The sequence below is a fragment of the Chlorocebus sabaeus genome, chromosome 24 (genome assembly GCF_047675955.1).
Source record: "Chlorocebus sabaeus isolate Y175 chromosome 24, mChlSab1.0.hap1, whole genome shotgun sequence".
NCBI classification, from domain to species: Eukaryota; Metazoa; Chordata; class Mammalia; order Primates; family Cercopithecidae; genus Chlorocebus; species Chlorocebus sabaeus.
This window is the reverse complement of record NC_132927.1, coordinates 80,414,005-80,440,396: the sequence shown is the minus strand read 5'-3', so window position 1 is coordinate 80,440,396 and position 26,392 is coordinate 80,414,005. Positions and strand designations below refer to the sequence as shown.

The window sequence follows — 26,392 nt, the reverse complement described above, 5'->3', positions numbered from 1 at the left end:
AATTGTAATCTCAAGTCATCTGTGCCCTTTCCTTATGAGCTGTTTATTTCTTCAGGATTAACAGCTGTGTTATAACAATAACCAGGATAAGGATAAAAGCTGGCAATGACCGAGCGCTTATGATATGACACGAAAGAAATTCAAGTGCTTCTCATCCCCTCTTATCAGATAGAGGCACATACTGGAACCAAGTAATCCGAAACAGTCCAGTCTCAAATGCTTTCTTCCAGTGTGATTCTCTCTGCTGCTGGGCTTTAAACAACTGGGTTGCAAATGTTGATTCAATGGTCAGGGTCTATGGCTGATCATTAGAAATGCCCAAAGTACACACTACTTGAATGCTGATTTCCAGGGCAGACTTTCTAGCTCAGATCTCACAGGGTCCTCAGATCTGAATTTCAACAAAAATAAATAAAATAAGCACTCTCTAGGTGGTTCTGTTTGGCATCCAGGTCAGGGGATCACTGGCTTAAGCCACAGCACTCAGCTGCCAACCAATAACATTTTATTCTGTATGAAATGAAGTTGTGAATTAAGAAAATGTTCTTAAACTTATAAGTGCCTTAAATCCTTCAAAATAGCACATGATCAAATCAGCATTGATCTTGAACGTATAAACTCTCAAGGCTTCCTTATAAGGCCAGGTCTGTAAAGGGAGACAAGAGACTGAGGGACAAGTAGATGTACCTGAAAAGGCCAAACAAGCCTAATATTCACTCCAGGGGGAAATTCACTTACAACTCACAAAAATAGAAACAATTAGAGAACAAAAACGTTCTGCCTGACCACACCCCAGGGAGGGATGCCTGCCCCCAGCACCTACCACTACAGTTGTCTTGGGGTCCTTGCCAGCCAGCTCCCTCACCGCCATCTCCTCATCAGGCTGTCCGAAAGTAAAGTAATTTGGATAGAAAGCACCTGCCAATACAACCTGGAAAAGAAGTTTATTTTCATGAAGTAACAGCATTGTTTTATCAGTTATTCTCACCAATATACTAATCTCAACCCAGCATGATATGACATCTACAAATGTAAAAGACGGTTATCGTTTGTATAGAAAACCAGACCTTCCACCAACCAAGCGGAAAGTCACAATTCTGGTAATTTCATCTAACAGAAACACTAAAAAAGGAACACTTTTCTCACCTAACAGAAACATCTTTCTTCAAAAGAGCTTAAGTACTTCTCAGAATGAGGCTTGGGAAACAGTGGCAAGTTGAACAAGGACACAAACCCTCCTACACACAAAGCCCCAGGGTTGGGCAACTTTCTCCACTTCTCCCCACACGTGGGGAGGTACTCTCAAGGTGGGGAGGTAGTTCTCCTCACACACATGTGCGAGGTACTCTCAGATGTTCAGAAAGAACTCCAGTTGGAACACTTAGATTTAGGGCAGCAGGCTGGCATCCACTATTCACCTCTAAAATGCACTCTGCGAAGAGTCCCTTCTTCAATAAAAATATACCCAGTTTGAAACACACCCACCAAAGACTCCCCCAGCCTTAGAGCAATTTTACATCCAGGAAAACACTCGCACATTTTCAGCACCCCCAGTTTACAGGCATCTACCTCAAACCCGATTCTGTATGCATCAGCCAACCCTTCCAGGAAACCCTACAGCAGAGGCAGTCTCCACCGGCCAGGACACACCTCCCGCTCGCCACATTCCATCTAACCACCAGTAATCCGAATCCATGGCCTCCAAAGTTAAAATAATATTTTCAGTGTAGGGGAATAGCTACATACACTGAAAAATATAAAGAGCATTTCACTTTCTTAAAAGTTAAAACAAAAGGATCTCTCCTGAAGCAGTGATAACGCAGGTACTGTACAGAAACACTCCCCTGGAAATTAGAAATGGGTCTGAATCCATTAAATGTTAATAAATAAAATAAACAATAAATACTCTCTACATGAATCATCAACTCAACAAATAATGCAAACTATGAAAGACAAGAATGTTTCCCGGTTCCCAAACACAGTATGAACATTATGGACCTAAAATCTCCTTTGAGATTTGGTTTGTATCAGAAAGCAGGAATAAGCGGTTTCTCAACCACAAGACCCTGTAAGTACAAAGAATCAGGAAAAAACGATCCAGGAAACTCCAGTACACCTGTAGGATGAATCGCTGCTTATATATATACTCTTGGTCCATGACAGGTTGCCGAGAATCAACATGCATGTTGAACTGTGAGATTCTAGTCTTCAACTCTTCGTATAATTCAGCCACCTAAGAAAAATACATTGAAATCTGATGTCTCAAAGGTACATATGTTATCAAAGCAGTGAAAACACTAGAAAATAAGTGCACAATGGGTAAAGTATAAATATATCTATAGAATGAAACACTGCAGCTAATTAAGAATCATCTTTTAGCTGTGTGCGGTGACTCATGCCTCTAATCCCAGCACCTTGGGAGACGAAGGCAGGGAGATCACTTGAACTCAAGAGTTCAAAACCAGTCCGGGAAACATGGTAAAACCCAGTCTCTACAAAAAAAAAAATACAAAATTAGCTGCATGTGGTGGCGCACACCTGTAGTCCCAGCTACTCAGGAGGCTGAGATGGGAGGATCGTCTGAGACTAGAGGGCAGAGGTTGCAGTGAGCCACGATCGTGTTACTGCACTCCAGCCTGGGTGGCAGAGTAAGATTCTGTCTCAAAAAAAAGGAAAGAGAAAGAAAAGAAAGAAAAGGAAGGAAGGAAGGAAGGAAGAAAGGAAGGAGGGAGGGAGGGAAGGAAGGAAGGAGGGAGGGAGGGAGGGAGGGAGGGAAGGAAGGAAGGAAGGAAGGAAGGAAGGAAGGAAGGAATAATCTTTTTAAAATTTTTATTATTATTATTTTGAGACAGAGTCTCACTCTGTCATACAGGCTGGAGAGCAGTGGCGCAATCTCAGCTCACTGCAAGCTCCGCCTCCCAGGTTCATGCCATTCTCCTGCTTCAGCTTCCGGAGTAGCTGGGACTACAGGCGCCCCCCCACCACGCCCAGCTAATTTTTTTGTATTTTTAGTAGAGACAGGATTTCACCGTGTTAGCCAGGATGGTCTCAATCTCCTGACCTAGTGATCCGCCTACCTCGGCGCCCCCATAGTGCTGGGATTACAGGCATGAGCCACCACGCCTGACCTAAAATTTATTTTTAGAGACAAGATCTTGCTGTATTGCCCAGGCTAGACAGTGTAGTGGCTATTCAAAGGCACAATCCCACACTGATCAACACAGGAGTTCTGATCTGCTCCCTTTCCAAGTTGGGCTGGTTCACCACTCCTTAGGCAATACAGTGGTTCCTGTCTCCCAAGAGGTCACCATATCGGTGTTGAGTTTAATGCAACACCAAATCGGCATGGCACACCACAGCCCAGAACTCCTATGCTCAGGTGATCCTCCTGCCTCAGCCTACCAAACAACTGGCAATATAGGCATGTGCCACTGTGCCTGGCAAGAATCATCTTATTAGAAATTAATTAATAAGTAATGTTAAAGATGAACAGTATAACACTTATAGAAAACACCAGAATACAAAATCATATATGCTCCATGATCTGTTTATAAACACACACCCCTGATGGGAACCAGTGCAAACGCATAATTGTGCCCACCCAGAGATCAGAATAGCAGAGAGCCATGACCACAGCCTTGCTTTAGGTCCTCGAAACACATTCCAGCCTCTGCCATGAACATGTACTGCTTTTGTGATTAAAAACAAAATAAATGACCTATGGCCAAACGGTCCCTCCAAACAGGAAAATAAAATCAATATCCAGTTGTAATAAAAACTGTTTCATACAAAATGTCAAACTTTAATGTACACATGTGAAAATACACAATTCCAAATACCTACAAACTGACCATAAATTAAGTCACCACAAAATTATCGCAATTACAAAAAGAATACAGTTACAAGTGTGAACATAACTGGGGGAAATAACAACTAAAAATAATTGAAAGGACAGAAAAACTTAGCAGCCACTATCTCTGTGGAGGGAGGAAAAGCCTGGGACATGGGAAGCAAGGGAGAGTACACTCAGATGCTCGCCTCTGTACCCCTGAGGGATGGAACTCTTTCATGTGACTGTAATCACATGTAACTGAACGAATTAAAAACCAAGACTATGCCACTTTCTATACTTAAAAGCAATAAAATCAGAAATTAACAAGAAAAACAATGATATTTAAAAACATTTCAGGGCTGGACATGGTGGCTCACACCTCTCAGAGCTTTGGGAGGCTGAGGCAGAAGGATTGCTTGAGCCCAGGAGTTTGAGGCTGCAGTGAGCTATGGTCATGCCACTGCACTCCAATCTGGGAGACAAAGACCCTGTCTCTAAAAAATAAAAATAAACTCTTTAGTCAGAGAGGAAACCAACACTAAAAGAAATTATAGACAGGAATGTCAAAAATCAGTGGGATGTGGCTAAAGCTGCTCATAATAAAATTCATAGCCTTAAATGTTTTTAATTAGAAAGACTGAAAATATTATTATTAATATTAAATATTAATTTCAGAAAGACTCAAGTAAATTAAAAGTCATAGGATAACTAAATTAATGGAAAAAAAACAAAAAGCAATGATTTAGAATCCCCCACCTATTCCTCCCCTCCCAAAAAACATAGACAAGAAAACTGACAAATGAAACTATGAGTAAGCTCTCTGAAAATACAGTAACACAAAGGAATCTTGCCGACTGTGCAGTAAAGGAGTAATCCAGCAGGCCTGGCTGTCCAGACCACGCACATTCCAGAGAAAGGTTTGGCCCTGACCCAGCTCCTGAAAGGTCATTGCCAAGCCTCCAGGGACTCCTATCCTCCCTAATAAGAGTATCTATGCTCACCTGGGGCCTTGGGCCACACAAAAGAGTTTACGCTAGAATGTGATTTATGGTGGGGCCTTGGGCTGTAGGGTAACAGTTTCCTCTGGAGGGATTGAAGACTGAGTAACTAAGGTCAGCCACATGGGTACTCTAGGCCTATATAACCAATGCTCAATAAAAATCCTGGACACCAAGGCTCAGGGGAGCTTCCTGGTTGCAATACTTCACGCCTGTCGTCGCACACTATGGCTGAGAATTAATCACTGTCCATAAGATTCTACTGGGAAAGGACACTTGGTAGCCTGCACCTGGTCTCTCCAGGGCTCCTCCCACGGACTTTTTTTTTTTTTTTTTTAACCTTTGCCGATTTTAATCCATATCCTTTGGCTAAAATAAATCATAAGCATAAGCATAACAGCTTTTCTACTTCTGTGAGTCCTTCTAGCCAATCAGTGAACCTGAGGATGGTCTTAGGGACTCCCTGAATATACAAATATAATCAAGAAACAATGAGAGTACACAAATACACAATAATAAGAACAAGAAAGGTGTTACCATTTGACATGAATTTGAAATAACAAAAATTACGTGTAACTATACATCAATAAACTTCATGATCTGTATTAAATGGGTACCTGAATGAAAAACGTAACTCCTCAAAAATGACTCCAGAAGAATTAGAACCCAGAATGGATCAATAACTCCCAGGGATATTGAAAATATTTTTTTAAACTGATCCCTCAAAAAGGCACTAATCCCAAAGGTGTTTTTGAATGCGTTCTATCAAATACGTAGGAAATACATTTCTAGTTATTAAACTATTGATTAAAATGGTTTCTGGACACAGAAAGAGGTTCGTCCTACCAGGGTGGTATCGACACCAGCATCTGATAGTGTTGTGCATGCACGTGCGCACACATGCACACACACGTAAACCAAAGGCCAATTTCACTTATAAATACAGAGGCAAAAATTCTAGAGAAAATATTGGCAATCAGAACCCAGCAATGTTTTGGGAGAAAACGTTACAAACAAGCAGAGTTTATTCTGAGAACACGTGGTTGGGTCAACAGTGGGAAATCCACCATGTATTCATGTATAAGTCATGCACCACACAGCAGTGTCTCAGTCAACCATGGACACATACAGAACTGCGGTCCCATCAGACTGTAACAGAGCTAGAAAATTCCTGTTGCCTGGTCACATCATAGCTGTTGTAGTGCACCACATGTACTCATGTGTCTGTGGTGATGCTGGTGTAAACAAACCTACTGTGCTGCCAATCTTATGAAAGTCTAGCACATACAATACATACAGTACATTTCAGTTGACCCCTGAACCACATGGGGTTGAACAGTGAGGGCCCACTTATATGCAGGTTTTTCTTAACCAAATGCGGATCAAAAATGCAGTATTCAAGGGATGCAAGCCCGAGTATATGGAAGGCCGATTATTCGTGTACATGGGTTCCACAAGGCCAACTGCAAGACATGAGTATTCATGAATTCTGGTATACAGGGGTCCTGAAACCAACCCTCCTTTATATACCAAGGGACAATTGTACTTGATAATGATAATAAATAACTATGTTACTGGCTTAAGGATTTATCATACTATACCATCATTATTTCAGAGTATATACTCCTATTTATTTAAAAAATAATAATAACTTCACATGTCTTGAAACTAGCAGCAGCAAAAAAAAAAAAGGAAACAAACCAAAAAAGTTAACTGTAAAACAGCCTCAGGCAGGTCCTTCAGGAGGTATCCAGGAGAAAGCATTCTTACACTGTAAGAGATGACAGCGCCATATGTTACTGCCTCTGATGACCTTCCAGTGGACAAGATGTGGAGGTAGAAGACAGTGATACTGATGATCCTGATTCTGTGTATGCCTAGGCTAATGTGTATGTGTGTCTTAGTTTTTAACAAAAAAGTTTAACAAATAAAAATTATTTTTAAAAATAGATAAAACCAGCCTGGGCTACAAAGTGAGACCCTGTCTCTACCAAAAAATAAAGAATAAAAAAACTTAGGCCAGGCACGGTGGCCCACACCTGTAATCCCAACATTTTGGGAGGCCAAGGCAGGCAGATCACAAGGTGAGGAGTTTGAGACCAGCTTGGCCAACATGGTGAAACCCCGTCTCTACTAAAAATACAAAAAAGTAGCCGAGCGTGGTGATGCACACCTGCAATCCCAGCTAATTGGGAGGCTGAGGCAGGAGAATTGCTTGAACCCAAGAGGCGGAGGTTACAGTGAGCCAAGATGGCGTCATTGCACTCCACCCTGGGTGACAGGGCAAGACTCCATCTCAAAAAAAAAAAAAAGAAAAAAATTAGGAGTGGTGACATATGCCTGTAGTTCCAGCTACTGCAGACTGAAGCAGAAGAATTGCTTGAGCCCAGGAAGTCAGGGCTTCTGTGAGCTGCGATCATGCCATTGCACTCCAGCCTGGGCAACCGAGTGAGATCCTATCTCAAAAACCAAATAAATAAGGAAATAGACAAAAACTTATAGAATAAGGATATAAAGAAAGAAAATATTTTTACATAGCTGTACAATGTGTTTGTGTTTTAAGCTAAGTGTTATTATAAGAGCCAAAAAGTTTTTAAAAAATTAAAAAGTTTATCAAGTTAAAAAAGTTAAAATATTAAGTCACAATTAATTTTAAAAAAAATTTTATGAACTCAGTGTAGCCCAAGTCTGCAGTGTTTATAGTCTACAGTCATGTGCAGTGATGTCCTGGGCCTCCACATTCCCTCACAGCTCACTCACTGACTCCCTGACTCACCCAGAGCCACTTCCAGTCCTGCAAGCTCCATTCACAGTAAGCTCCCTATATTGGTATGCCATTTTTATCTTTTATATCAGTGATCCCTAACCTTTTTAGCACCAGGAACCAGTTTCCTGAAAGATAATTTTTCCACAGACCGGAGAGGGTGGGGATGGTTTCAGGATGAAACTGTTCCACCTCAGATCTGGCATTAGTTATATTCTCATAAGGAGAGTATGGCCCAGGTATTGGGAAACCCTGTTTTATAACCATATTTTTACTGCACCTTTCCTACATTTAGTTATGTTTAGGTACAGAAATACTTACCATTTTGTTGTAATTGCCTACAGTGTTCAATACAGTCACATGCTGTACAGGTTTGCAGCCTAGAAGCCACAGGCTACACTATACAGCCCAGGTGGCGGGCCACACCATCTAGGTCTGTGTAAGTATGTTCTATGCTGTTTGCACAAGGATAAAACCATGTAATTACTCACTTCTCAGAATGTATTCCTGTCATTAAGCAATGCAAGATTGTATTAGTAGGTTAAAAATTAAAACACCATATGTTTATCTTTTTCTTTTTCAAGACAGGCTCTCACTCTGTCACCCAGGCTAGAGTATACTGGTGCAATCACGGCTCACTGAAGCCTCTACCTCCCAGGCTCATGCAAACCTCTCACCTCAGCCTCCCCAGTAGCTGGGACTACAGGTGTGAGCACCACACACAATCTGTTTATCCTGACAGATACTGAAAAGACAATACAACAAGATTACACAACCATTCCTCATTAAACTATGTATAGGGAAAAAATATTCCTTAACTTGAAAAGGAGTATTTATTAGAAACCCAAGTAGTTCTACTGAAAGGTGAAAGAGACACTCCTACTAAAGCTGGAAACAGGCAGGAAATACACTTCTTGGAATACTCATTACTACCCATGTACTGTTGTTACTTAATAAATACTTTATAAGTCAACTTTATTTGCATCCATTTGGTCAAAAAACTTAACTTACCTCTCTAATTCTCTTGATTTGAATGTAATTTAACCGTCCCCAATTAAGTTCATCCTTTAAATATATAAAAGCAGAATACTCAATATTAAGGTAACAAATTAGAGCTGAATTTAGCTAATTTAATACGTTTCATCCAAAAATTTAATAATGAATGTAAATTACTGAGCTATTAAACATGTACTCAAGTTGACCGTGGCAGTCCCTCTCCAGGTACATCCAATTTTACATTGAAGCCAGAGAGCATAATACTCAACCATAAACATGATACAGAAACTCTTCTGAGTTCACCTGTCTCAAAAATTAAAGGTAGACATAACTTGATTATCTTGAAAAAAGATGTCTGACAAATTATATACCAACAAGAAAAATAATACAGCTGAGTCTTTTTTTTTTTTTTTTTTTTTTTTTGAGACGGAGTCTGGCTCTGTCGCCCAGGCTGGAGTGCAGTGGCCGGATCTCAGCTCACTGCAAGCTCCGCCTCCCGGGTTTACGCCATTCTCCTGCCTCAGCCTCCGGAGTAGCTGGGACTACAGGCGCCCGCCACCTCGCCCGGCTAGTTTTTTGTATTTTTAGTAGAGACGGGGTTTCACCTTGTTCGCCAGGATGGTCTCGATCTCCTGACCTCGTGATCCGCCCGTCTCGGCCTCCCAAAGTGCTGGGATTACAGGCTTGAGCCACCGCGCCCGGCCACAGCTGAGTCTTTAAAAGACTTTAAACAGCTAACTCATATAAGTATTAGTAGAGATCTATCTAGGCACAGCAAATCTCAATACAGAAACAGCAGACCTGTAAACAGTCTGTTGAACCAAATACGTTTAGAAGAAGAACAAAGCCTGACAAAAAAAAAAAAGAATAAAATGGAGGGTAACAGATTACATTTCTTTTAAGCCCATTATCTAAAAGAGCTGAAAACAGAAACAGCAGCCACATGGCTCTCAATTTTGAACTGACATGTCCAACCCAGCACCCACAGCTATGAAATACAGCCAAAGAGGCTACAGACACCACGGCAAGATCAGTACAATGTGGAGCTGTGAAATAAGCAGCACATCTCCAACATAGGACTGAGAGCAAGCGGCCTCCTGAGAAGCGATGGAAGCAAAAGGACCAGTCTGCAGAGATTATGGCCTGCCACTCTTGGGACAGTCGTGCGAGCACTGTCTACAGTGATCTCGACTCCAGCTGCAGGCGGCACATCATGATTCACATGCCGTGACTGTGCCAAGCCAGAGTCCTTCTCTCATCACTCCCAGCCATCTAGAAAGCAGCTGGAAAGGGCTCACCAACCTTTGGGTACCGCAGCTCCCCTCTCTGTCTGCAAGCCTTCCATGTCTGAAAATAAATGATCCAAAGTTTCAAAATAATGTGTTGGCTCACTGAATTTTTTTAAGTCCAATCTCAACTTTTCAACTGCATGTTGAAAATTTACAACATAAAAATGTACAAATTTAATTTTTTCAATCAATTTCATAAAATTGGATTTCCATCTCACCCACTTCTTCCAGCACAGTTAATTTAACATTGGACACCAATAACCCCGATAATACTTTCACAAGATAAAACATTGTCTCTCTCTACCTCATACGTTTGTGGTATGAAAATGTACTAACAATCTGTGGTAGCTGCTTTCGTGGTTTACACAACAGAAAACTTACTTTAAATGCCTCAACAAGTGCAATGCAGTCACTCTTGCTACTGCCAGAGAAATTCACTTTGTTCCTACAAGCAGATAACGGTGTCATTCAATACCATTAAAATACATTGACACTTTAAAATATGAATGTTCAGTACCTATATCCATCGAGATGCTGCCGGAAAGGCATTGCAAAAAAATTCTTCAAAGAAAGAGCTGCCGCTAACCATAAAAAATAAACAAGAACAATGTAAGATTGTGAGAGTGGTGTTATATAAACTTCCCATTAGCATGCATTTGTTCTCACACTTACCTATAATAAGACATTCATCTAGACATCCAAATACATGTCCAAGGACTATGAGTTTACCAAGTTGCTGATTTACAGGAAGTTGGGCTAAAACTCTTCCTAAGAAGGTCAATTCACCGTCATGGGGGTTTTCATCTTCTCTCTGCCCACTCACTGCAAGTGCTCCAACCTTCATACAATAAAATTAGTGTTATCAGCAAGCACTGACTTACTCATACTTTTTCCCCTTAAGGTAGAGAGTCCAAAACAGGAAACGAAGACCACATTTTGGTGAATAAGGCTCTAAGTCAATTTATGAAAGGCTGATATGCTACCAAAAAAAACTTTTTAAATTTTCCCTTGAAACTTACAACACATTTTACTGTTTTTTTTTTTAAAGTATGATCCCAGGAGGTAACACTAAAGGACTTTCACAAAAGTCTACTCACCTCACTCTTGAACAAATACAGCATGCACAGTACTAAGTGAAGGATCTCCCAGCTGCCACTGTCGACAAAACCTTACTGAACTACGTATGGGGAAAAACTTCTTTAACTTGACACAGTGTTTTTCATAGAAACCCAAGGAGTTATCCAATTTTTTTATTAAAGGAAGCCAAGTGTGGTGGCTCACACCTCAGTCTCAGCTACTTGGGAGGCCATAGTGGGAGGGTTACTTGAGCCCAGAGTTTGAGGCTGCAGTAAGCCATATTTGCATCACTGCCCTCCAGCCTAGGCAACAGAGCAAGACCCAGTTAATCAACCAATCAATCACAATAGAGAAGGTAAAACACCAGAGGCATCCTCAACTTCAAAGGTCAGAAGCAGAACATCCACAGCCCCAGCACAACATGTACACTAGGATACAGCTTGTACCAAGGCCTTGGTTACAGGTTCAAAGGGCAGAGTATGAGTCAGGTGTGCAGTCAAAGAATCCCGAGTAGGAAGAGCAGGGTTTCCAGGAATGGATGAAGAAAGCCAGAAGGAGGCTGAGGAACAGAGTTAGTGGGAAAGTGAGGCAGAGACTGAGGGAGCTGCAGTAGAACAGAGCTCTATAGATGCCAACAGTACTAACCATCAGGCAGTCCTACCTCCTTTAGTAGAAGGATGGTGCGCTCAATGTCACTCAGACCAGGCGGGGAAAGGGCAGTGGCCAGCAGAGCTCTCGGCTCACCCATGTCGAGTAATTTCGCTTTCAAGATTGTGCTTCCTAATGGACAACGCTGAAAAGAACCAAGCCTGAGATTAGAAATAATAACGTAACTAAATCAGTTAGCTGATTCACATAACCAGTGCTTCAGAGGGAAAGAGGAGGAGAGAAGGAGAGGAGAGAAGGAGAGGAGAGAAGAAAAAATGGAGAGGATTGAGGGAGGGAGAGAAGAGAGGGGAGAGAGAAGGAGAAAGAACAGGAGAGAGAGACGAAAAAAGACAAAGATGGGGAGAGAAAGAAGGAAGCAAAAAGAGAAGGAAAAGAGGGGCTGAAAAGTGGGAGGGCAAGAAAGCAGGGAGAGGGAAAGAAGAAAAAAGAGAAGGAGGACAAAAGAAGAGGAGAGACACAGAAAAGAGGAAGGAAAAAAAGCTGATCCCACAATTACTCATTATAAAGGGATACAGAAAACAGCAGCATTTAAAGACAATCCTATTATAGAGCCCACAGATACCAGAAAACATCCTCTCATTAAAACTGTGAAATGTGGGTAACGCCCTAGACAGTAGCCTGATGCGTAATCAATAGTGAGCCTGGATTGTGAGGGGGAATGTGGCAAGACAGGGATTTTTCTGGAACCAAAATTAGATGACACTAGAAATTATATTACTTAGGCTGTTTGGCAAAACTATCAACTTTGACACTTTGGGAGGCCAAGGCGGGCGGGCGGATCACACGGTCAGGAGTTCGAGATCAGTCTGGCCAACATAGTGAAATCCCGTCTCTACTAAAAATACAAAAAATCAGCTGAGCGTGGTGCTGTGTGAGCCTGTAATCCCAGCTACTTGGGAGGCTGAGGCAAGAGAATCATGCAAACCCAGGAGGCGGAGGTTGCAGTGAGCCAAGATCGTGCCATTGCACTCCAGCCCAGGCAACAGTGCAAGACTCCGTCTCATAAATAAATAAATAAATAAATAAATAAATAAATAACTTTGACAATGACCAAAGTGAATTACCAACATCTCAGGAACAACATGATCAGGGATGGAGTTGTCCCAGAAATCCTTGTGTACCAGCCGGTAACAGTACCCTCTAGACACTCGTCCAGCACGGCCTTCAAAGGAAAGATGTGCAAACAGCGTTTGGCATTAATTACTTTAACATCAGCATGAAGATATATTTTTAAACAGTCATTAAATATTAATTAAGCAAAGCCTTAAGTGTCTTCTACTAGACCATGTCAGTAACACCTTTAGAATATGTTAGTGTATTCTTAATAAGTTATTCTTATTTTAAATGTTATTCTAAATGACTATCCTAAAAAGTTAGAACAAGACTAAATGCTGACTTCTACTCAGTGACCAATATTATCAAATCTAATGCATCTTTCTTTTTTTTTTTTTTTTTGATACGGAGTCTCGCTCTGTCGCCCAGGCTGGATGGAGTGCAGTGGCCGGATCTCAGCTCACTGCAAGCTCCGCCTCCCGGGTTCACGCCATTCTCCTGCCTCAGCCTCCCGAGTAGCTGGGACTACAGGCTCCCACCACCTCGCCCGGCTAGTTTTTTGTATTTTTTTAGTAGAGATGGGGTTTCACCGTGTTAGCCAGGATGGTCTCGATCTCCTGACCTCGTGATCCACCCGTCTCGGCCTCCCAAAGTGCTGGGATTACAGGCTTGAGCCACCGCGCCCGGCCTAATGCATCTTTCTGAAGAAGACAACCTTGGCCCAATATGCAACAGAAACCAAGTACACCCTTCTGGAAAATGCACCGTTCATAATAGAAAGTCACGAGGTTAGCGACAGGCCCTACGATGCCATCGAGGAGGCTGTCTCAACAGCTTGTGCTTCCAATGGCTTCTGCTACCCACCCATCCTCGCCCCACTGCAAAGCACCCTCCCAGCTGTCAGCCACACCACATTACGTGACTGAGTGAGGAACAAGCAGAAGGCTCAGAACCAAGGCTGGCCCACGGAGACCATGACATAAACTGTTACTCCCTTGTGACTCTATCACCTATGAAGTAGCAACTCTTTTATCCTAACATGTAATAAAATTGTCCAAGGAGAGAGAGTGGAGGGAGGGGTAGGAGGGAGTCTTAAAATGCAGCTTTAAAAGAAATGAGGCAACCCAAAAACCATCCCTTCCCCACCTACAGGTATCTGGATCCTGTCCCCTGCTGCCCTGTCTGCCTTTCCAGGCATCCTCCTCACTGCCAGGAGACTGTGGAGAATCTGGGCTTCTTCCTCCACCACCACCCACCTTATTTGCAAATGACAGGATGATCTAAGAAAATCCCAAGACATCACAAAAACAAACACCCAAAAAAAGCCTTCCGAGAACTAATAAGTGAATTCAGTAAAGATGCATGATACAAGATCAACACACAAAAATCAACCACATGTCCAGATACTAGTAATGAACATATGGAAACCAAAATTGAAACACAATGTCATTTACAATCACTCTAAGTCAAATGAAATACTGAGGCATAAATTTAACACAGCATATACAGGATCTATACGCTGAAAATTACACACTGCCGATGAAAGAAACCAAAGATGGCTAAATAAACAGAAACACATATAGTACTCAGAAATTGGAAGATTCAACATAGTCATTATGTCAATTTTCCACATATTCATCTATGGGTTTAACATAATTCCTATCAAAAGCACGAAACTTCTTTGGTATCTATAAACAAGCTTATTCTGAAATCTATCTGGCAAGGCCAAGGACTTCGAATATTGAAAACCATTTTGAAAATGAAGAATAAAGTAGGAAGAATCACTCTGTTTCATATAACAACTTCTTCTACAGTAATCAAGGCAGTACAGTGCCGGTGGAGGGAAAGAGAAAGAGCAACGGGACAGAACCAAGAACCCAGAAACAGCAAGAGCAAGCACATGCAAGTGATTTTCTTTACAAAAATGCAAATGCAATTTATATTCTAAATACTTTTTATTTTCTGTATAGCATGATGCTTTGGTATTTTTAAAAACCCTTCTGGCTGGGGTGAGACTGCCCCTCCCAAGACTAGCCAATTCTTAGAGCAAAGGACCCAGCCAGGAACATGTCTTTGATATGTAAAACTAACCAACCACAGCCATACATCCTCCGTTCTCTGTATGGACCAGTGCACCCAGGAGGCAATATTCCTCTGCCTTAATCACCACAGGGCCAGATGCCAAAAACTAAGGATCACCACCCCTACTATCCAAAGTCCACTGAAATTATTCCAAATAGGTTACTAGAAAATGTGTTCTCTCATGGGTCATTCATAAAAAAATCTCCAGTGACAGAAGTGCTTGTTTCACTAGACAAGTTATAAAACAGTTAAATAAAGTATTACAGATACAATAGCATTAGAAAAAACTAACTAGATTGTCATAGTCAAAGGAATTACAGATTGAAGACAATCAAATCCACTTCAGTAAAAAACAGAAGGTAATCCCTTGTAAAATAGTCACTAAAAGGCCTCTATGCACCTGATAATAGAGTCTCATGTATCTTCTGCTACTAAACTTTAGTATAACTAAATGCCACAAGACTTTAATGCATTATACCAAAATATATTTTCACCAGGTAAAAAAAAGCTTTTCATGGTCCACCAACTAAGGACAATCAAATACTTCACAATCTAAAACCCAGAGATTGACTCTTCTAAAAACAACATCAGAAAAAGACTGTCCTTGCTACCCACATTACAAAACTTTGGGATCTCAAAACTTAAGTGCATAATCTCACAAATTAAAAGAGCCCCTCCAAACTCTTAGAAACTATACACCCATTAGAAACCTTAAGGTAAAGCTAACCAAAAAAGTTTCTCCCCAAAAGCAGACAACATCCCAGATGTGAACAGCTTTTCCAAGATCACAAATTAAGACTTCTCTATCATGAGACTCCAACCTCTTATTTTTCCCCTTGCTTCTGCCTCTATAAACAATAATGCATATAGTAACTTCCCTAAAAAAAGAGGTTATTATATACACTCATAGGGTATACTTTTATTGGTAAAAGATTTTACAGCCAACCTTACCCATGGACTATCTTATGCCTTAATAAACAAAAGACAAAGGGTAGATATAAAAAAATTTAATAGTACCTTTGTTAATCCATAATCAGTCAGAAACAAACCATTGGTTCATCCCTCTTGACCTACATCATAGGTTAAAGAAAACATTGCCAAGAGGCCTTCACCCTTCTAGATAGACGTCATTTGTTAGGTCTCCTTTCCCACAGTTTAGAGTAAATAAGACAATAATTAAAAATGTATCACTCCTAATAGGCTCTAGAATAGATTCTACTACAAAGCCTATGATTACACAACAGACTTCTTTAAATTCTCTTGCTAAAGTTGTGCTAGGTAATAAAATTTCTCTAGATTACTTACTGACTAGATTGGGGAAAAAAAAGTTGCTGACACTACTTATTATACATAGATAAATACATCAGGTATTATAAAGCATCAGTTAGGCTGGGCGTAGTGGCTCATGCCTATAATCCCAGCACTTTGGGAGGCTGAGGCGGGTGGATTACCTGAGGTCAGGAGTTCGAGACTAGCCTGGCCAACATAGTGAAACCCTATCTCTACTAAAAATACAAAAAATTAGCCGGGCGTGGTGGCATGCACCTGTAATTCCAGCTACTCAGGAGGCTGACGCAGGAGAATCACTTGAACCCGGGAGTCAGAGATTGCAGTGAGCCAAGATCACACCACTGCACTCCAGCCTGGGCAACAAGAGCAAAACTCCATCTCAAAAAAAAAAAAAAAAGACTCACGATAAAGATAAACAGAAGGTAAACGGACTGCTTGGTTAAAAGCAAGCCTCTTTATCTGACTCATCCTTTGATCTATTTGATTTTCATTGGTATGGTTCATGGAAACCCTGGCTAAAGAACATATTCCAAACTTTTGGTATTATTCTCCTAATAGTCATAGTAGTAGTCTCCCTGGTACACTGTATTCTCTCAAAAGTTTTAAATGTTTATATACAGCCACCTACAAAATGTTGGCTGAGTGTGGTGTCTCGTAACTGTAATCCCAGCACTCTGGGAGGCTGAGGTAGGAGAATCACTTGAGTTCAGCCTGGGCAACATAGTGAGATCCAGCCTGGGCAACATAAGTTAGAACTAGCCTGGGCAGCACAGTGAGATCCAGCCTGGGGGGCAACACAGTGAGATCCCTGTCTCCACAAAAAAATAAAAAATTAGCTGGGTGTGGTGGCACACACCTGTAGTCTCAGCCACTCGGGAGGCTGAGGTGGGAGGATTGCTTGTGCTTGGGACGTTGAGGCTGCAGTGAGCCATGATCATGCCACTGTACTCCAGCCTGAGTGACAGAGCAAGACCCTGTCTCAAAAATGAATACATAAAAATGTCAGTCTCTTCTTCACTTAAAACAACAAAAGCTCAAAAAAAAAAAGTGTCATCATGAAAAAACCATAGCCCATACATAACATGTCAAGACTAAAAAGCCAAAATGACAATAACTGAGAGTGACACTAAAGCCCTAAGTTTTGGTCACACTCTCACCTAAGTCAAAACCTGACCAAAAGGAGGAAATTGTTAAACAAAATGATGAGAGACTATTGTTTTGGACTAAATTCATACACTAGGCTCCAACAGACCAGGCTAATCCAAAATAAAGTCACTCATACTAAATGCAAAATAATCAAACTAAAATATTTAAAAGCAGATAGATGCTGGCCAGGCGCGGTGGCTCACGCCTGTAATCCCAGCACTTTGGGAGGCCGAGGCAGGCAGATCACGAGGTCAGGAGATCAAGACCATCCTGGCTAACACAGTGAAACCCCGTCTCTACTAAAAATACAAAAAATTAGCCAGGCATGGTGGTGGGCGCCTGAAGTCTCAGTTACTCGGGAGGCTGAGGCAGGAGAATGGCATGAACCCGGGAGGCAGAGCTTGCAGTAAGCCAAGATCATGCCACTACACTCCAGCCTGACAACAGAGCAAGACTCCGTCTCAAAAAAAAAAAAAAAGAAAAGAAAGAAAAAAAAAGAAGAAAAAAGTTTAGCCTAAAGATGCCTCCTTACATATTTTAAGTTCAGCCTAAAAGTCTCTCTGCACATAGTAAACTGTAACCTAACTACATATGCAAACAGACTATAACTCACTCTTATGCCAATCACCGGGTTTCAGCCAATCAAAGGCAACCAACTGCTCAAACCACATTCAAAGATGACCAATGTTCAGCTGTAGTCAGTCTGGCCATTTCTGTAACTCACTTCTGTTCTCTACACGTCACTTTCCTTTTTCTGTTCATAAATCTTCCTTGACCATGCAACAGCACCACAGTCTCTCTAAACCTCTTCCAGTTCAGAGGCAGACCCATTTGCAAAATGTTCTTTAAAACTCTGTTGGCCGGGCACAGTGGCTCACGCCTGTAATCCCAGCACTTTGGGAGGCCGAGGCGGGTGGATCACAAGGTCAGGAGATCGAGACCACGGTGAAACCCCATCTCTACTAAAAATACAAAAAATTAGCTGGGCGCGGTGGCGGGCGCCTGTAGTCCCAGCTACTCAGGAGGCTGAGGCAGGAGAATGGCATGAACCCGGGAGGCAGAGCTTGCAGTGAGCCGACATCACACCACTGCACTCCAACCTGGGCAACAGAGCGAGACTCCGTCTCGAAAAAAATAAAATAAATAAATAAATAAATAAATAAATAAATAAATAAATAAAATAAAAATAAAACTCTGTTAAGTTTAATTTGTCTAAAATTTTTTATTTTTTCAGAACAGCATCTCACTGTCACACAGGCTGGAGTGCAGTGGCGCAATCACGGCTCAACTGCATCGACCTCCCCGGCTCAATCCATCCTCCCACCTTACCCTACTGAGTAGCTGGGAGTACAGGCACATGCCATCATGGTTGACTAATTTTTGTATTTTTTATAGAGATAGGGTTTTGCCATGTTGCCCAAGCTGATCTCGAACTCCTGGGCTCATGCAATCTGCCCATCTCACCCTCCCAAAGTGCTGGGATTACAGGCATGAGCCACCGTGTCTGGCCAAAATTTTTCTTTTAACAGTGGTGCTGGCAAGAATATGGAAAAAACAGATCTCACACATTGCTCGTGGAACGTAAAATGACACAGTCACCATGGAAAGAGTAGTGCCTTATAAAACTAAACACAGGCTGGGCACAGTGGCTCATGCCTGTAATCTCAGCACTTTGGGAGGCCGAGACAGGAGGATCACGAGGTCAAGAGTCAGAGACCAGCCTGGCCAACATGGTGAAACCCCGTCTTTACTAAAAATACAAAAATTAGCTGGGCGTGGTGGGGCACGCCTGTAGTCCCAGCTACTAGGGAGGCCGAGGCAGGAGAATTGCTTGAACCTGGAAGGTGAAGGTTGCAGTGAGCTGAGATCACGCCACTACACTCCAGCCCTGCGACAGAGTGAGACTCCATCTCAAAACAAAACAAAAGAAACTAAATATAGATTTACCACATGACCCAGTATATTCTTGGGTTTTTATACCAGAGAAATGAAAACTTATGGCCACACAAAAACCTGTACATGAATATTCACAGTTGTTTTATTCACATGGCAAGAATTGGAAAAACCTCAAATGTCCTTAAACAGGTAAATGTTCAGTGGAATACTACTTAGTAATAAAAAGGAATGAGCCACTGATACATGCATGCAGCTTGTATTGGCTTAGATGGCTCCTAAGAACACTATGGTAAGTCTTGGAAAAAGACAATTTCAAAAGGTCACATACTGTGTGATTCCATTTATCTAACATCCTGGAAACGACAAAGCTGCAGAGATGAAGATGGGTCACCAGTTGGCAGGCAGAGTATTAGGGGCAGGTATGGCTGCAAGGGGGCAGCACAGGGCCACCCCTGCATAGCAGTGGGACAGGACAGTTCTGTGTTCTGATCACAGTAGTGGTTACACAAACTTACACACAGGATCAAACTGCAGAGAACCATACACACGGTACAAGGAAAACTGTGAAACAAGGTGTATGGTCTAACAGTGTTACACTATGTCAATTTCCTGGTTGACTACATATACAAATGTCCCACTCCAGGAGAAGGTAAGAGAAGGATTCAAAGGATTCTATGTACCATTTTTACCATAACCTGTAAAGGAAGAAATTTTATAATAAATATCTAATTACAGAAATTTTGAATATACAAAAAGGTAGACAAAACTCCTATAATCCCAAGACTGACCCAAAGATAATCACTTTTAAAATTTTTGTATATTTATTTCTAGTCATTTTTTGTTGAGGGTTTTTGTTTTGAGATAGAGTCTTGCTCTGTTGCCCAGGCTAGAGTGCAGCGGCGTGATCTAGGCTCACTGCGACCTCTACCTCCCAGGTTCAAGCAATTCTCATACCTCAGCCTCCCAAACAGTTGGGATTACAGGTGTGTGCCACCACATTCAGCTAATTATTGTATTTGTAACAGAGACAGGGTTTCACCATGTTGGCCAGACTGGTCTCAAACTCCTGACCTCAAATGATCCACCAGCCTCAGCCTCCCAAAGTGCTGGGATTACAGGCGCAAGCCACTGCAACCAGCTATTTCTAGTCATTTTTTAAGCATAGTTTTTTGGGAAGTTTGAGGGGGAAGGAGGTTAAACATAATGAGGTGATTACAGTTTAACAGCCTTTTTTCTCTTAACTTTATAATAATACATAAGGTTTTTCCAAAGTGATGAGAACCTCTGTGACTTTTTTTTTTTTTGAGACAGGGCTCTCACTCTGTCACCCAGGCTGGGGTGCAGTGTGTGTGATCTTGGCTCACTTCAACCTCCACCTCCCAGGCTCAAGTGATCCTCCCACTTCACCCTCCCGAGTAGCTGGGACCACAGGTATGCGCCACCATGCCCAGCTAATTTTTTGTGTTTTTGGTAGACACAGAGTTTTGCCATGTTGTCCAGACTGGTCTGGAACTCCTAAGCTCAGGCAATCTACCCACCTCGGCCTCCCAAAGTGCTGGGATTACAGGTGTGAGCCACCACGCCTGGCCTCTGCGACCCTATTTTAACGGCTGCTTAGTCATTCTCTTAACCCCTCTCTAGGCAAGTCATTTCAGGAGAGGTGATACAACAAAAAGGTTAAGAATATAGACCAAAGTCAGATTTCTGGGTTCAAACCTCATTCCCACCACTTCCTACTATAATCTTGAGCAAGTTACTATTTCCATGCCTCTCAGCTGCTTCACTAAGAAATGGGAATCTTAATTAACACACTATGTATGTACTTACCTCACAGGGTTGCTAGGAAGATTAAATAAGTTAATAAATACTTAGAAGAATGTCTGGCGTACGGTAAATATTAAATCAATGTTGCCTTTGAGGGGTGTATTTAGTATTTTAGTATTCTTGAAATGGTCTTTTATCTACCCTTCTCAAAAGGTTCTCTAAAAATAAAAAAATAAGCCACTTCTCAGTCTGCACTGAGAACGCTGTTCTGCGAAATCAGTTCTTGCCACAGGTGATCTTAACAACCTGTCCCAGGTATGTCATGAATACACCTCCACTGTGGTCGAAGCATCCCAAGACCCCAAAAGTGACCTTACACCCTCATCTCTGCCCAGTGATATGTGTGGCTGATGCAGCAAATCCGGAACTCTCTGTGGAACCACTTTAGGAAAACTAACCCTAGGAAGATCAAAGTGAAACAGAAATCAGATGATCAAAAATTACTGAAGTGATCCACTTGGTTTCCATAGTTCTTCACCAATAATTTTTTAATTTCACTTTAGGAAAAAAACAGTGTCAGGATGATTGGGTTTATCCAGTTTGTACAAAGACCTCATACATTAGAAGAGAGGAGAAGCATGGATTTAAATGGACACTCTGACAATATGAGAAGCCATTGCTAAAAACTTAAAACTGGTTCCAAGAAAGGAAATAACTGAGTAAAAAGTGCAAAAAATGAATTTTTTAGAAAAGCATCTGAATGGCCGGGCGCGGTGGCTCACCCCTGTAATCCCAGCATTTTGGGAGGCCAAGGTGGGCGATCACAAGGTCAGTAAACAAGACCATCCTGGCTAACACGGTGAAACCCTGTCTCTACTAAAAAATACAAAAAATTAGCAGGGCATGGTTGCAGGTGCCTGTAGTCCCAGCTACTCGGGAGGCTGAGGCAGGAGAATGGCGAGAACCAGGAGGCAGAGCTTGCAGTGAGTCGAGATCGCGCCACTGCACTCCAGCCTGGCGACAGAGCAAGACTCCAGCTCAGGGAAAAAAAAAAAAAACCACCTGAATGTGCCGCTGTGTCACCACTGACTCATTACTGTGCTTTAACACAAATGTCTTACCTTTTCTCTGATTACAGCTGGTTTTAGAGGCCCAACTCAATCGCAGACTCTGATAATTTGTATCTTCATCACAGACCAAAGTTCTAGTCAAACAAAAATCTATAACTGCCATTTAAAAAGAAAAGAACTATAAACACCATGCTAATAAGAGATCATTGCATAATAAATCACAATGCATAGTGATAAAACCATTTGAAGCATGCAGCCTTAAGAATTAGTGAACAGGCAGAAATATTTGACATGCACTGACCACTCCTTCTGCCCAGGACAGGGAGCTGGTGGTCACATCCTTTCTTGCTGAGTACTGGGAGTCTTACGACCCAACGTGTCATAAGAAGGCCTACCTGGACTGCACCCGAAAGAGTAATGTTCTCCAAAAGAGCCTCATTACAACAGTAGCAGAGGAGAGCAGCTGATGCAAGGGACCGCCAGAATTCAAATCCCACGTCTGTGTGTGCCTGTGGATCTGGTGTCTGGGTATGTGTATGTCTGTCTGGATGGGTGTGTGTGTCTGTGCATCTGTACACGTGGGTGTGCCTGGCTGGATAAGCTGCTGAGTGTCTCTGCGCTTTAGTATCCTCATCCGTGGCCTGCCTCCTCCCCTCCACCCCACCTTTTCCCCTCACACAGCCAAAGCACTGGGGATCTCCCATCAGCAACACTCACTCCCCTGGGCCACCCCTTCACTTACTGCCCCAATTCCTCTGCTCCCCTACAGCAAAACACCTGTGGAGTGTTGTCTGCCGCCACCGGTTCTTGGTTCATTTCTTCCCACTCTTTCTTGAGCCCATTCCAAGCAGACGCTTGCTTCCACCAAAGCTGCCCTTGTCAAGGTCACTGACAACAGCGCTGTTGGGAGGTTCTCCTTGATCTGCCATGAGCATCTGATGCACTCTTCCACTCCATCCCCTCAAGACCCTTTCCTACTGGGTGTCTAGGCCCCTGTGCTCACTGGCTTTCTTCCCACTGCTCTGGAGGCCCCTCTGCTCTTATTGCCCACCTTTAAACACTGGGGCCACCCTCCCTCTGTGCACTCCCAGAAGAGTTTGGCCAGGTTTCTGCCTTCCAACGCCAGTCACCAGCTGACGCCCCTGCCAGCTGCTCCCTAGCCGTGGTCTCCAAGCTCACACAGCCAGCTGCTTCCACGACACCTCCACCTGAACATCTAGCACATGTCTCAGCCCAAATCTCAGCTCCTCACCTACCCCACCCTGCTCCTTCCACAGCCTTCACCATCTCACAGGAGCCTCCATCCTCCCAGTCTCTCAGGCCACACGTCTAGAGGGCTGACCAAACGTGTCTCTCACAATTTCTCCATCAGACACCTCAGCACATCCTCACCAGCTCTGCCTTCAGAATCTCCCTGGGATCTGCCCCCACCTCCTGTCCCCCTATCACTACTGTCCTATTCTAAACACCACCGATTCTCGCCTAGATTCTTGTGACACCCTCCTAACTCTCTTCCTTTTATCTCCTTTGCCTCATTCTAGTCTATTCCCAGAGAAATCCTGTTAAGTGAACTTCAGGTTATATCATTTCTGTTATCAAAACTCACCAAGGATTCTCCATCTTGCCCAGCACAGCAAAGGATGCACCAGGCCCTACGGGCCCTGCTACCTCCAGGCCTCTCTTCAGGCTCCTTTCCCCTGTGTTCACACTGGTCCAGCTGCCCTGGCCTCCTCGCCTGATGGTGCTGTTTCACAACCATCAAGCACACTCCTGCTTTCTCCTACTCTAAACACTCTTTTGCCAGGTACGGACCTGACTCCTTCCCTAACCTCCTTCAGCATGTGACTTGTCACATTCCCTGGTCACTCCACCTACAATCTCAATGGTGCTTCCCTAACACTCCCTACCCAATAACCCCCTCTTTTTTCTTTATATACTCACCATCATGTAACTTACTACATATCTGTATTTATCTACCCACCCCTGAAAGTGTCACGAGAACAAAGGCTTTTGTCTATTTTGCTTACTGCTATTTCCCTGGTACAGAGACAAAACACCTGCTCATTATCATCTGCCCTGGTTTACCCATTCCAGCCACACTGGCCGTGTGCTGCTCCTCAAACCCATTCCCCACACCCCAGCCACCTTTTCGCAAGGCTCACTCCTCATTTAATTCAGGCCTCTATTAAAATGTCACTTCCTCAAAGAGGTAATTCCACATCATCCTATCTGAAAGATCATTGTTTTCCCAGTAACTGTAGCCCCCTCCCCTGATTTATTTTCCTACACAACATTGACCTGTACCTGAAATTATAAAGACCTTTTTACCCGCTAAGCGTCCCTCTCTCTCCCACCAGAACGCAGCAGCCATGAGGACTGGACTTTGTCTTATTCACCACTGTACTGCCAGCATTGAGAACAGTGCCTGGCACACGTGTTAGGTTCTCAAATATAAATTAATGAATTTAGAAAACTCATTGATGAAGCAATCTCACAAAGTAATCACAGACACAGATACAGAAAATGGGATGACAAAGCGGGCTGCTCCAGAGTTGACATGGTGTCCTGCCAAGCAACCTTCAGAACTGAGATGGCCTAAGTTCCTCCCCACATCTGCCTCGCTCCAGTCACAGAACTCCACCTGGCAGCCCCAAAGTTGTTTCCCATAAGGCCCAGTGGGAACACCCCAAACACTTCCTACTAGCCAGCTTGCCCTAAAGCATGAAATGGTGCACTCAGAGGAGGAGGTGGTGAACTGAGAGTACGGGAGAAACTACGTAAACCTACTTTTCTCAATTCTATCTTCCAAAACAGGGAGAGATGGGGAGGAAGAGAAGAACAATTCCTGAGTGAGGTGAATAAGCCAATAAATACGGCACTACAGCTAATGCCAGGAGGTAAACAGAGAAGTATCTTACCATATTTGACATCTGGAACTGTGACAGAACTCTCTGCAATATTGGTGGACAGAATAATCTGTTAAACATCAAAGAAAAAAGCTGACATTTCTACTATATTCTGGACATCATTAGGCAAAGTTTATGAAAATGCAAAAATTATTTTAAAGCTTCTGAATGTAAATACTGAACTCAGATTTCAAAATTAGCCATTTTTCTATTTTATACACATCACAATTGATCAAGAAGCCCCTGGTGAATGGAAAACCAGCCACATACAACACAGCAAGGGCTTAGACACAGGCAAAGGGAGCTGTTCCTGACTTCTGGGGTGGTAGCTTTGGTGGGGTGGAGAGGGGTCCTGGAATTGCCCAGGGGTACAACCAGGTTTCTAGAAGAAGGGCTGTAGCTTGTAGTTGCCCTAGAATACCACTCAAGGCTGCTCCTAGGGATTCCAAAGCAATCCAGGGGCGAGGTTGCCAGCTCAGGCCCCCGATCACTGCAAGCAGCTCTAGAAGGGTCTTGTTAAAACAACTCCATCATTCACATATAATCTGAGATAAAGAAATCCTCCTGAAGCAGGACCTAGAATATGGCTTCTAACCAGTCACCAGAATGGTTTCAGGGACACCAGAACAGTTCCAAAGTTAGAGAAATACTAAAGAAGAATTAAAAGGCATCAGAATTCCTGAATTGAGAAAATAAAAAATCTTAGCTTTTTAGCAAACTGATTTACAAAATAAAACACAAAACTAAACAACGTACCTGGCTCATCAGGCAAATACTTGTTTAAGTGACTAACCACTAACTACAGAACACACTGCTGAAATGTGAATTTTTTTTCCTTTCCTTTTTTTTTTTTTTTTTTTTTTTTTTGAGACAGAGTCTTGTTCTGTCACCCAGGCGGGAGTGCACTGGTGTGATCTCGGCTCACTGCAGCCTCCAACAGCCAGGCATAAGCCTCCTACCTCAGCCTCCCAAGTAGCTGGGACCACAGGTGTGTGCCACTGCACTCAGGTAATTTTTATATTTTTTGTAGAGATGGGGTTTCGCCATGCTACCAGGCTGGTCTCAAACTCCTGAGCTCAAACGATTCACCCGCCTCAGCCTCCCACAGTGCTGGAAACACCAGCACGAGCCACGACACCCAGAAAATATTTTTCATGAGTAGAGTCTCTAAGGAAAATTTACCTAAAGTGCTTAGAACTTGTCTTCCCAGTTTTCCTACCTTTCTGTACCCAGGGACTGGACTTAAAAATACATTATTCTGTTCTTCTAAAGCCACACTTGAATGGAGTGGATAGACCTGCAACCTAAGAAATTACTAAAATAAAATCTCCATAAAGAATAGATACACATGAGATACAAAAATAAATACTGAGATAATTAAAATTATTTAAGGCAGAAACAACACAAGGATTTAGAAGAATACAGCTGTATCATTTTCAACACACCTTTTATGAACCAGGTTTGTGAGAAGTTCATGCATATAGTTTATTTCACCCAGACCTAGGGAAGAAAAAAGTGGAGGAGGGAAATAAACATCTTTGTATTTACTGCTGGAAACCA

At 42.6% G+C, this 26,392-nt stretch overlaps 1 protein-coding gene across 1 annotated transcript in view; it reads right to left on the bottom strand.

The window, feature by feature from the left end:
• The window catches only part of TDRD9 (tudor domain containing 9), a 133,326-nt gene that overhangs the window by 39,998 nt on the left and 66,936 nt on the right, over positions 1–26,392 (bottom strand). Inside the window, exons 10-22 of the mRNA XM_007987964.3 lie at positions 26,278–26,332; positions 26,052–26,136; positions 24,845–24,902; positions 21,978–22,082; positions 12,690–12,787; positions 11,618–11,749; positions 10,552–10,717; positions 10,397–10,460; positions 10,261–10,324; positions 9,893–9,937; positions 8,606–8,659; positions 2,117–2,233; positions 824–931 (exon numbers count right to left, since the gene is read on the bottom strand). Of these exons, the coding sequence (XP_007986155.1) occupies positions 824–931; positions 2,117–2,233; positions 8,606–8,659; positions 9,893–9,937; positions 10,261–10,324; positions 10,397–10,460; positions 10,552–10,717; positions 11,618–11,749; positions 12,690–12,787; positions 21,978–22,082; positions 24,845–24,902; positions 26,052–26,136; positions 26,278–26,332 (1,151 nt within the window). The remainder of the gene's footprint in view (positions 1–823; positions 932–2,116; positions 2,234–8,605; positions 8,660–9,892; positions 9,938–10,260; positions 10,325–10,396; positions 10,461–10,551; positions 10,718–11,617; positions 11,750–12,689; positions 12,788–21,977; positions 22,083–24,844; positions 24,903–26,051; positions 26,137–26,277; positions 26,333–26,392) is intronic.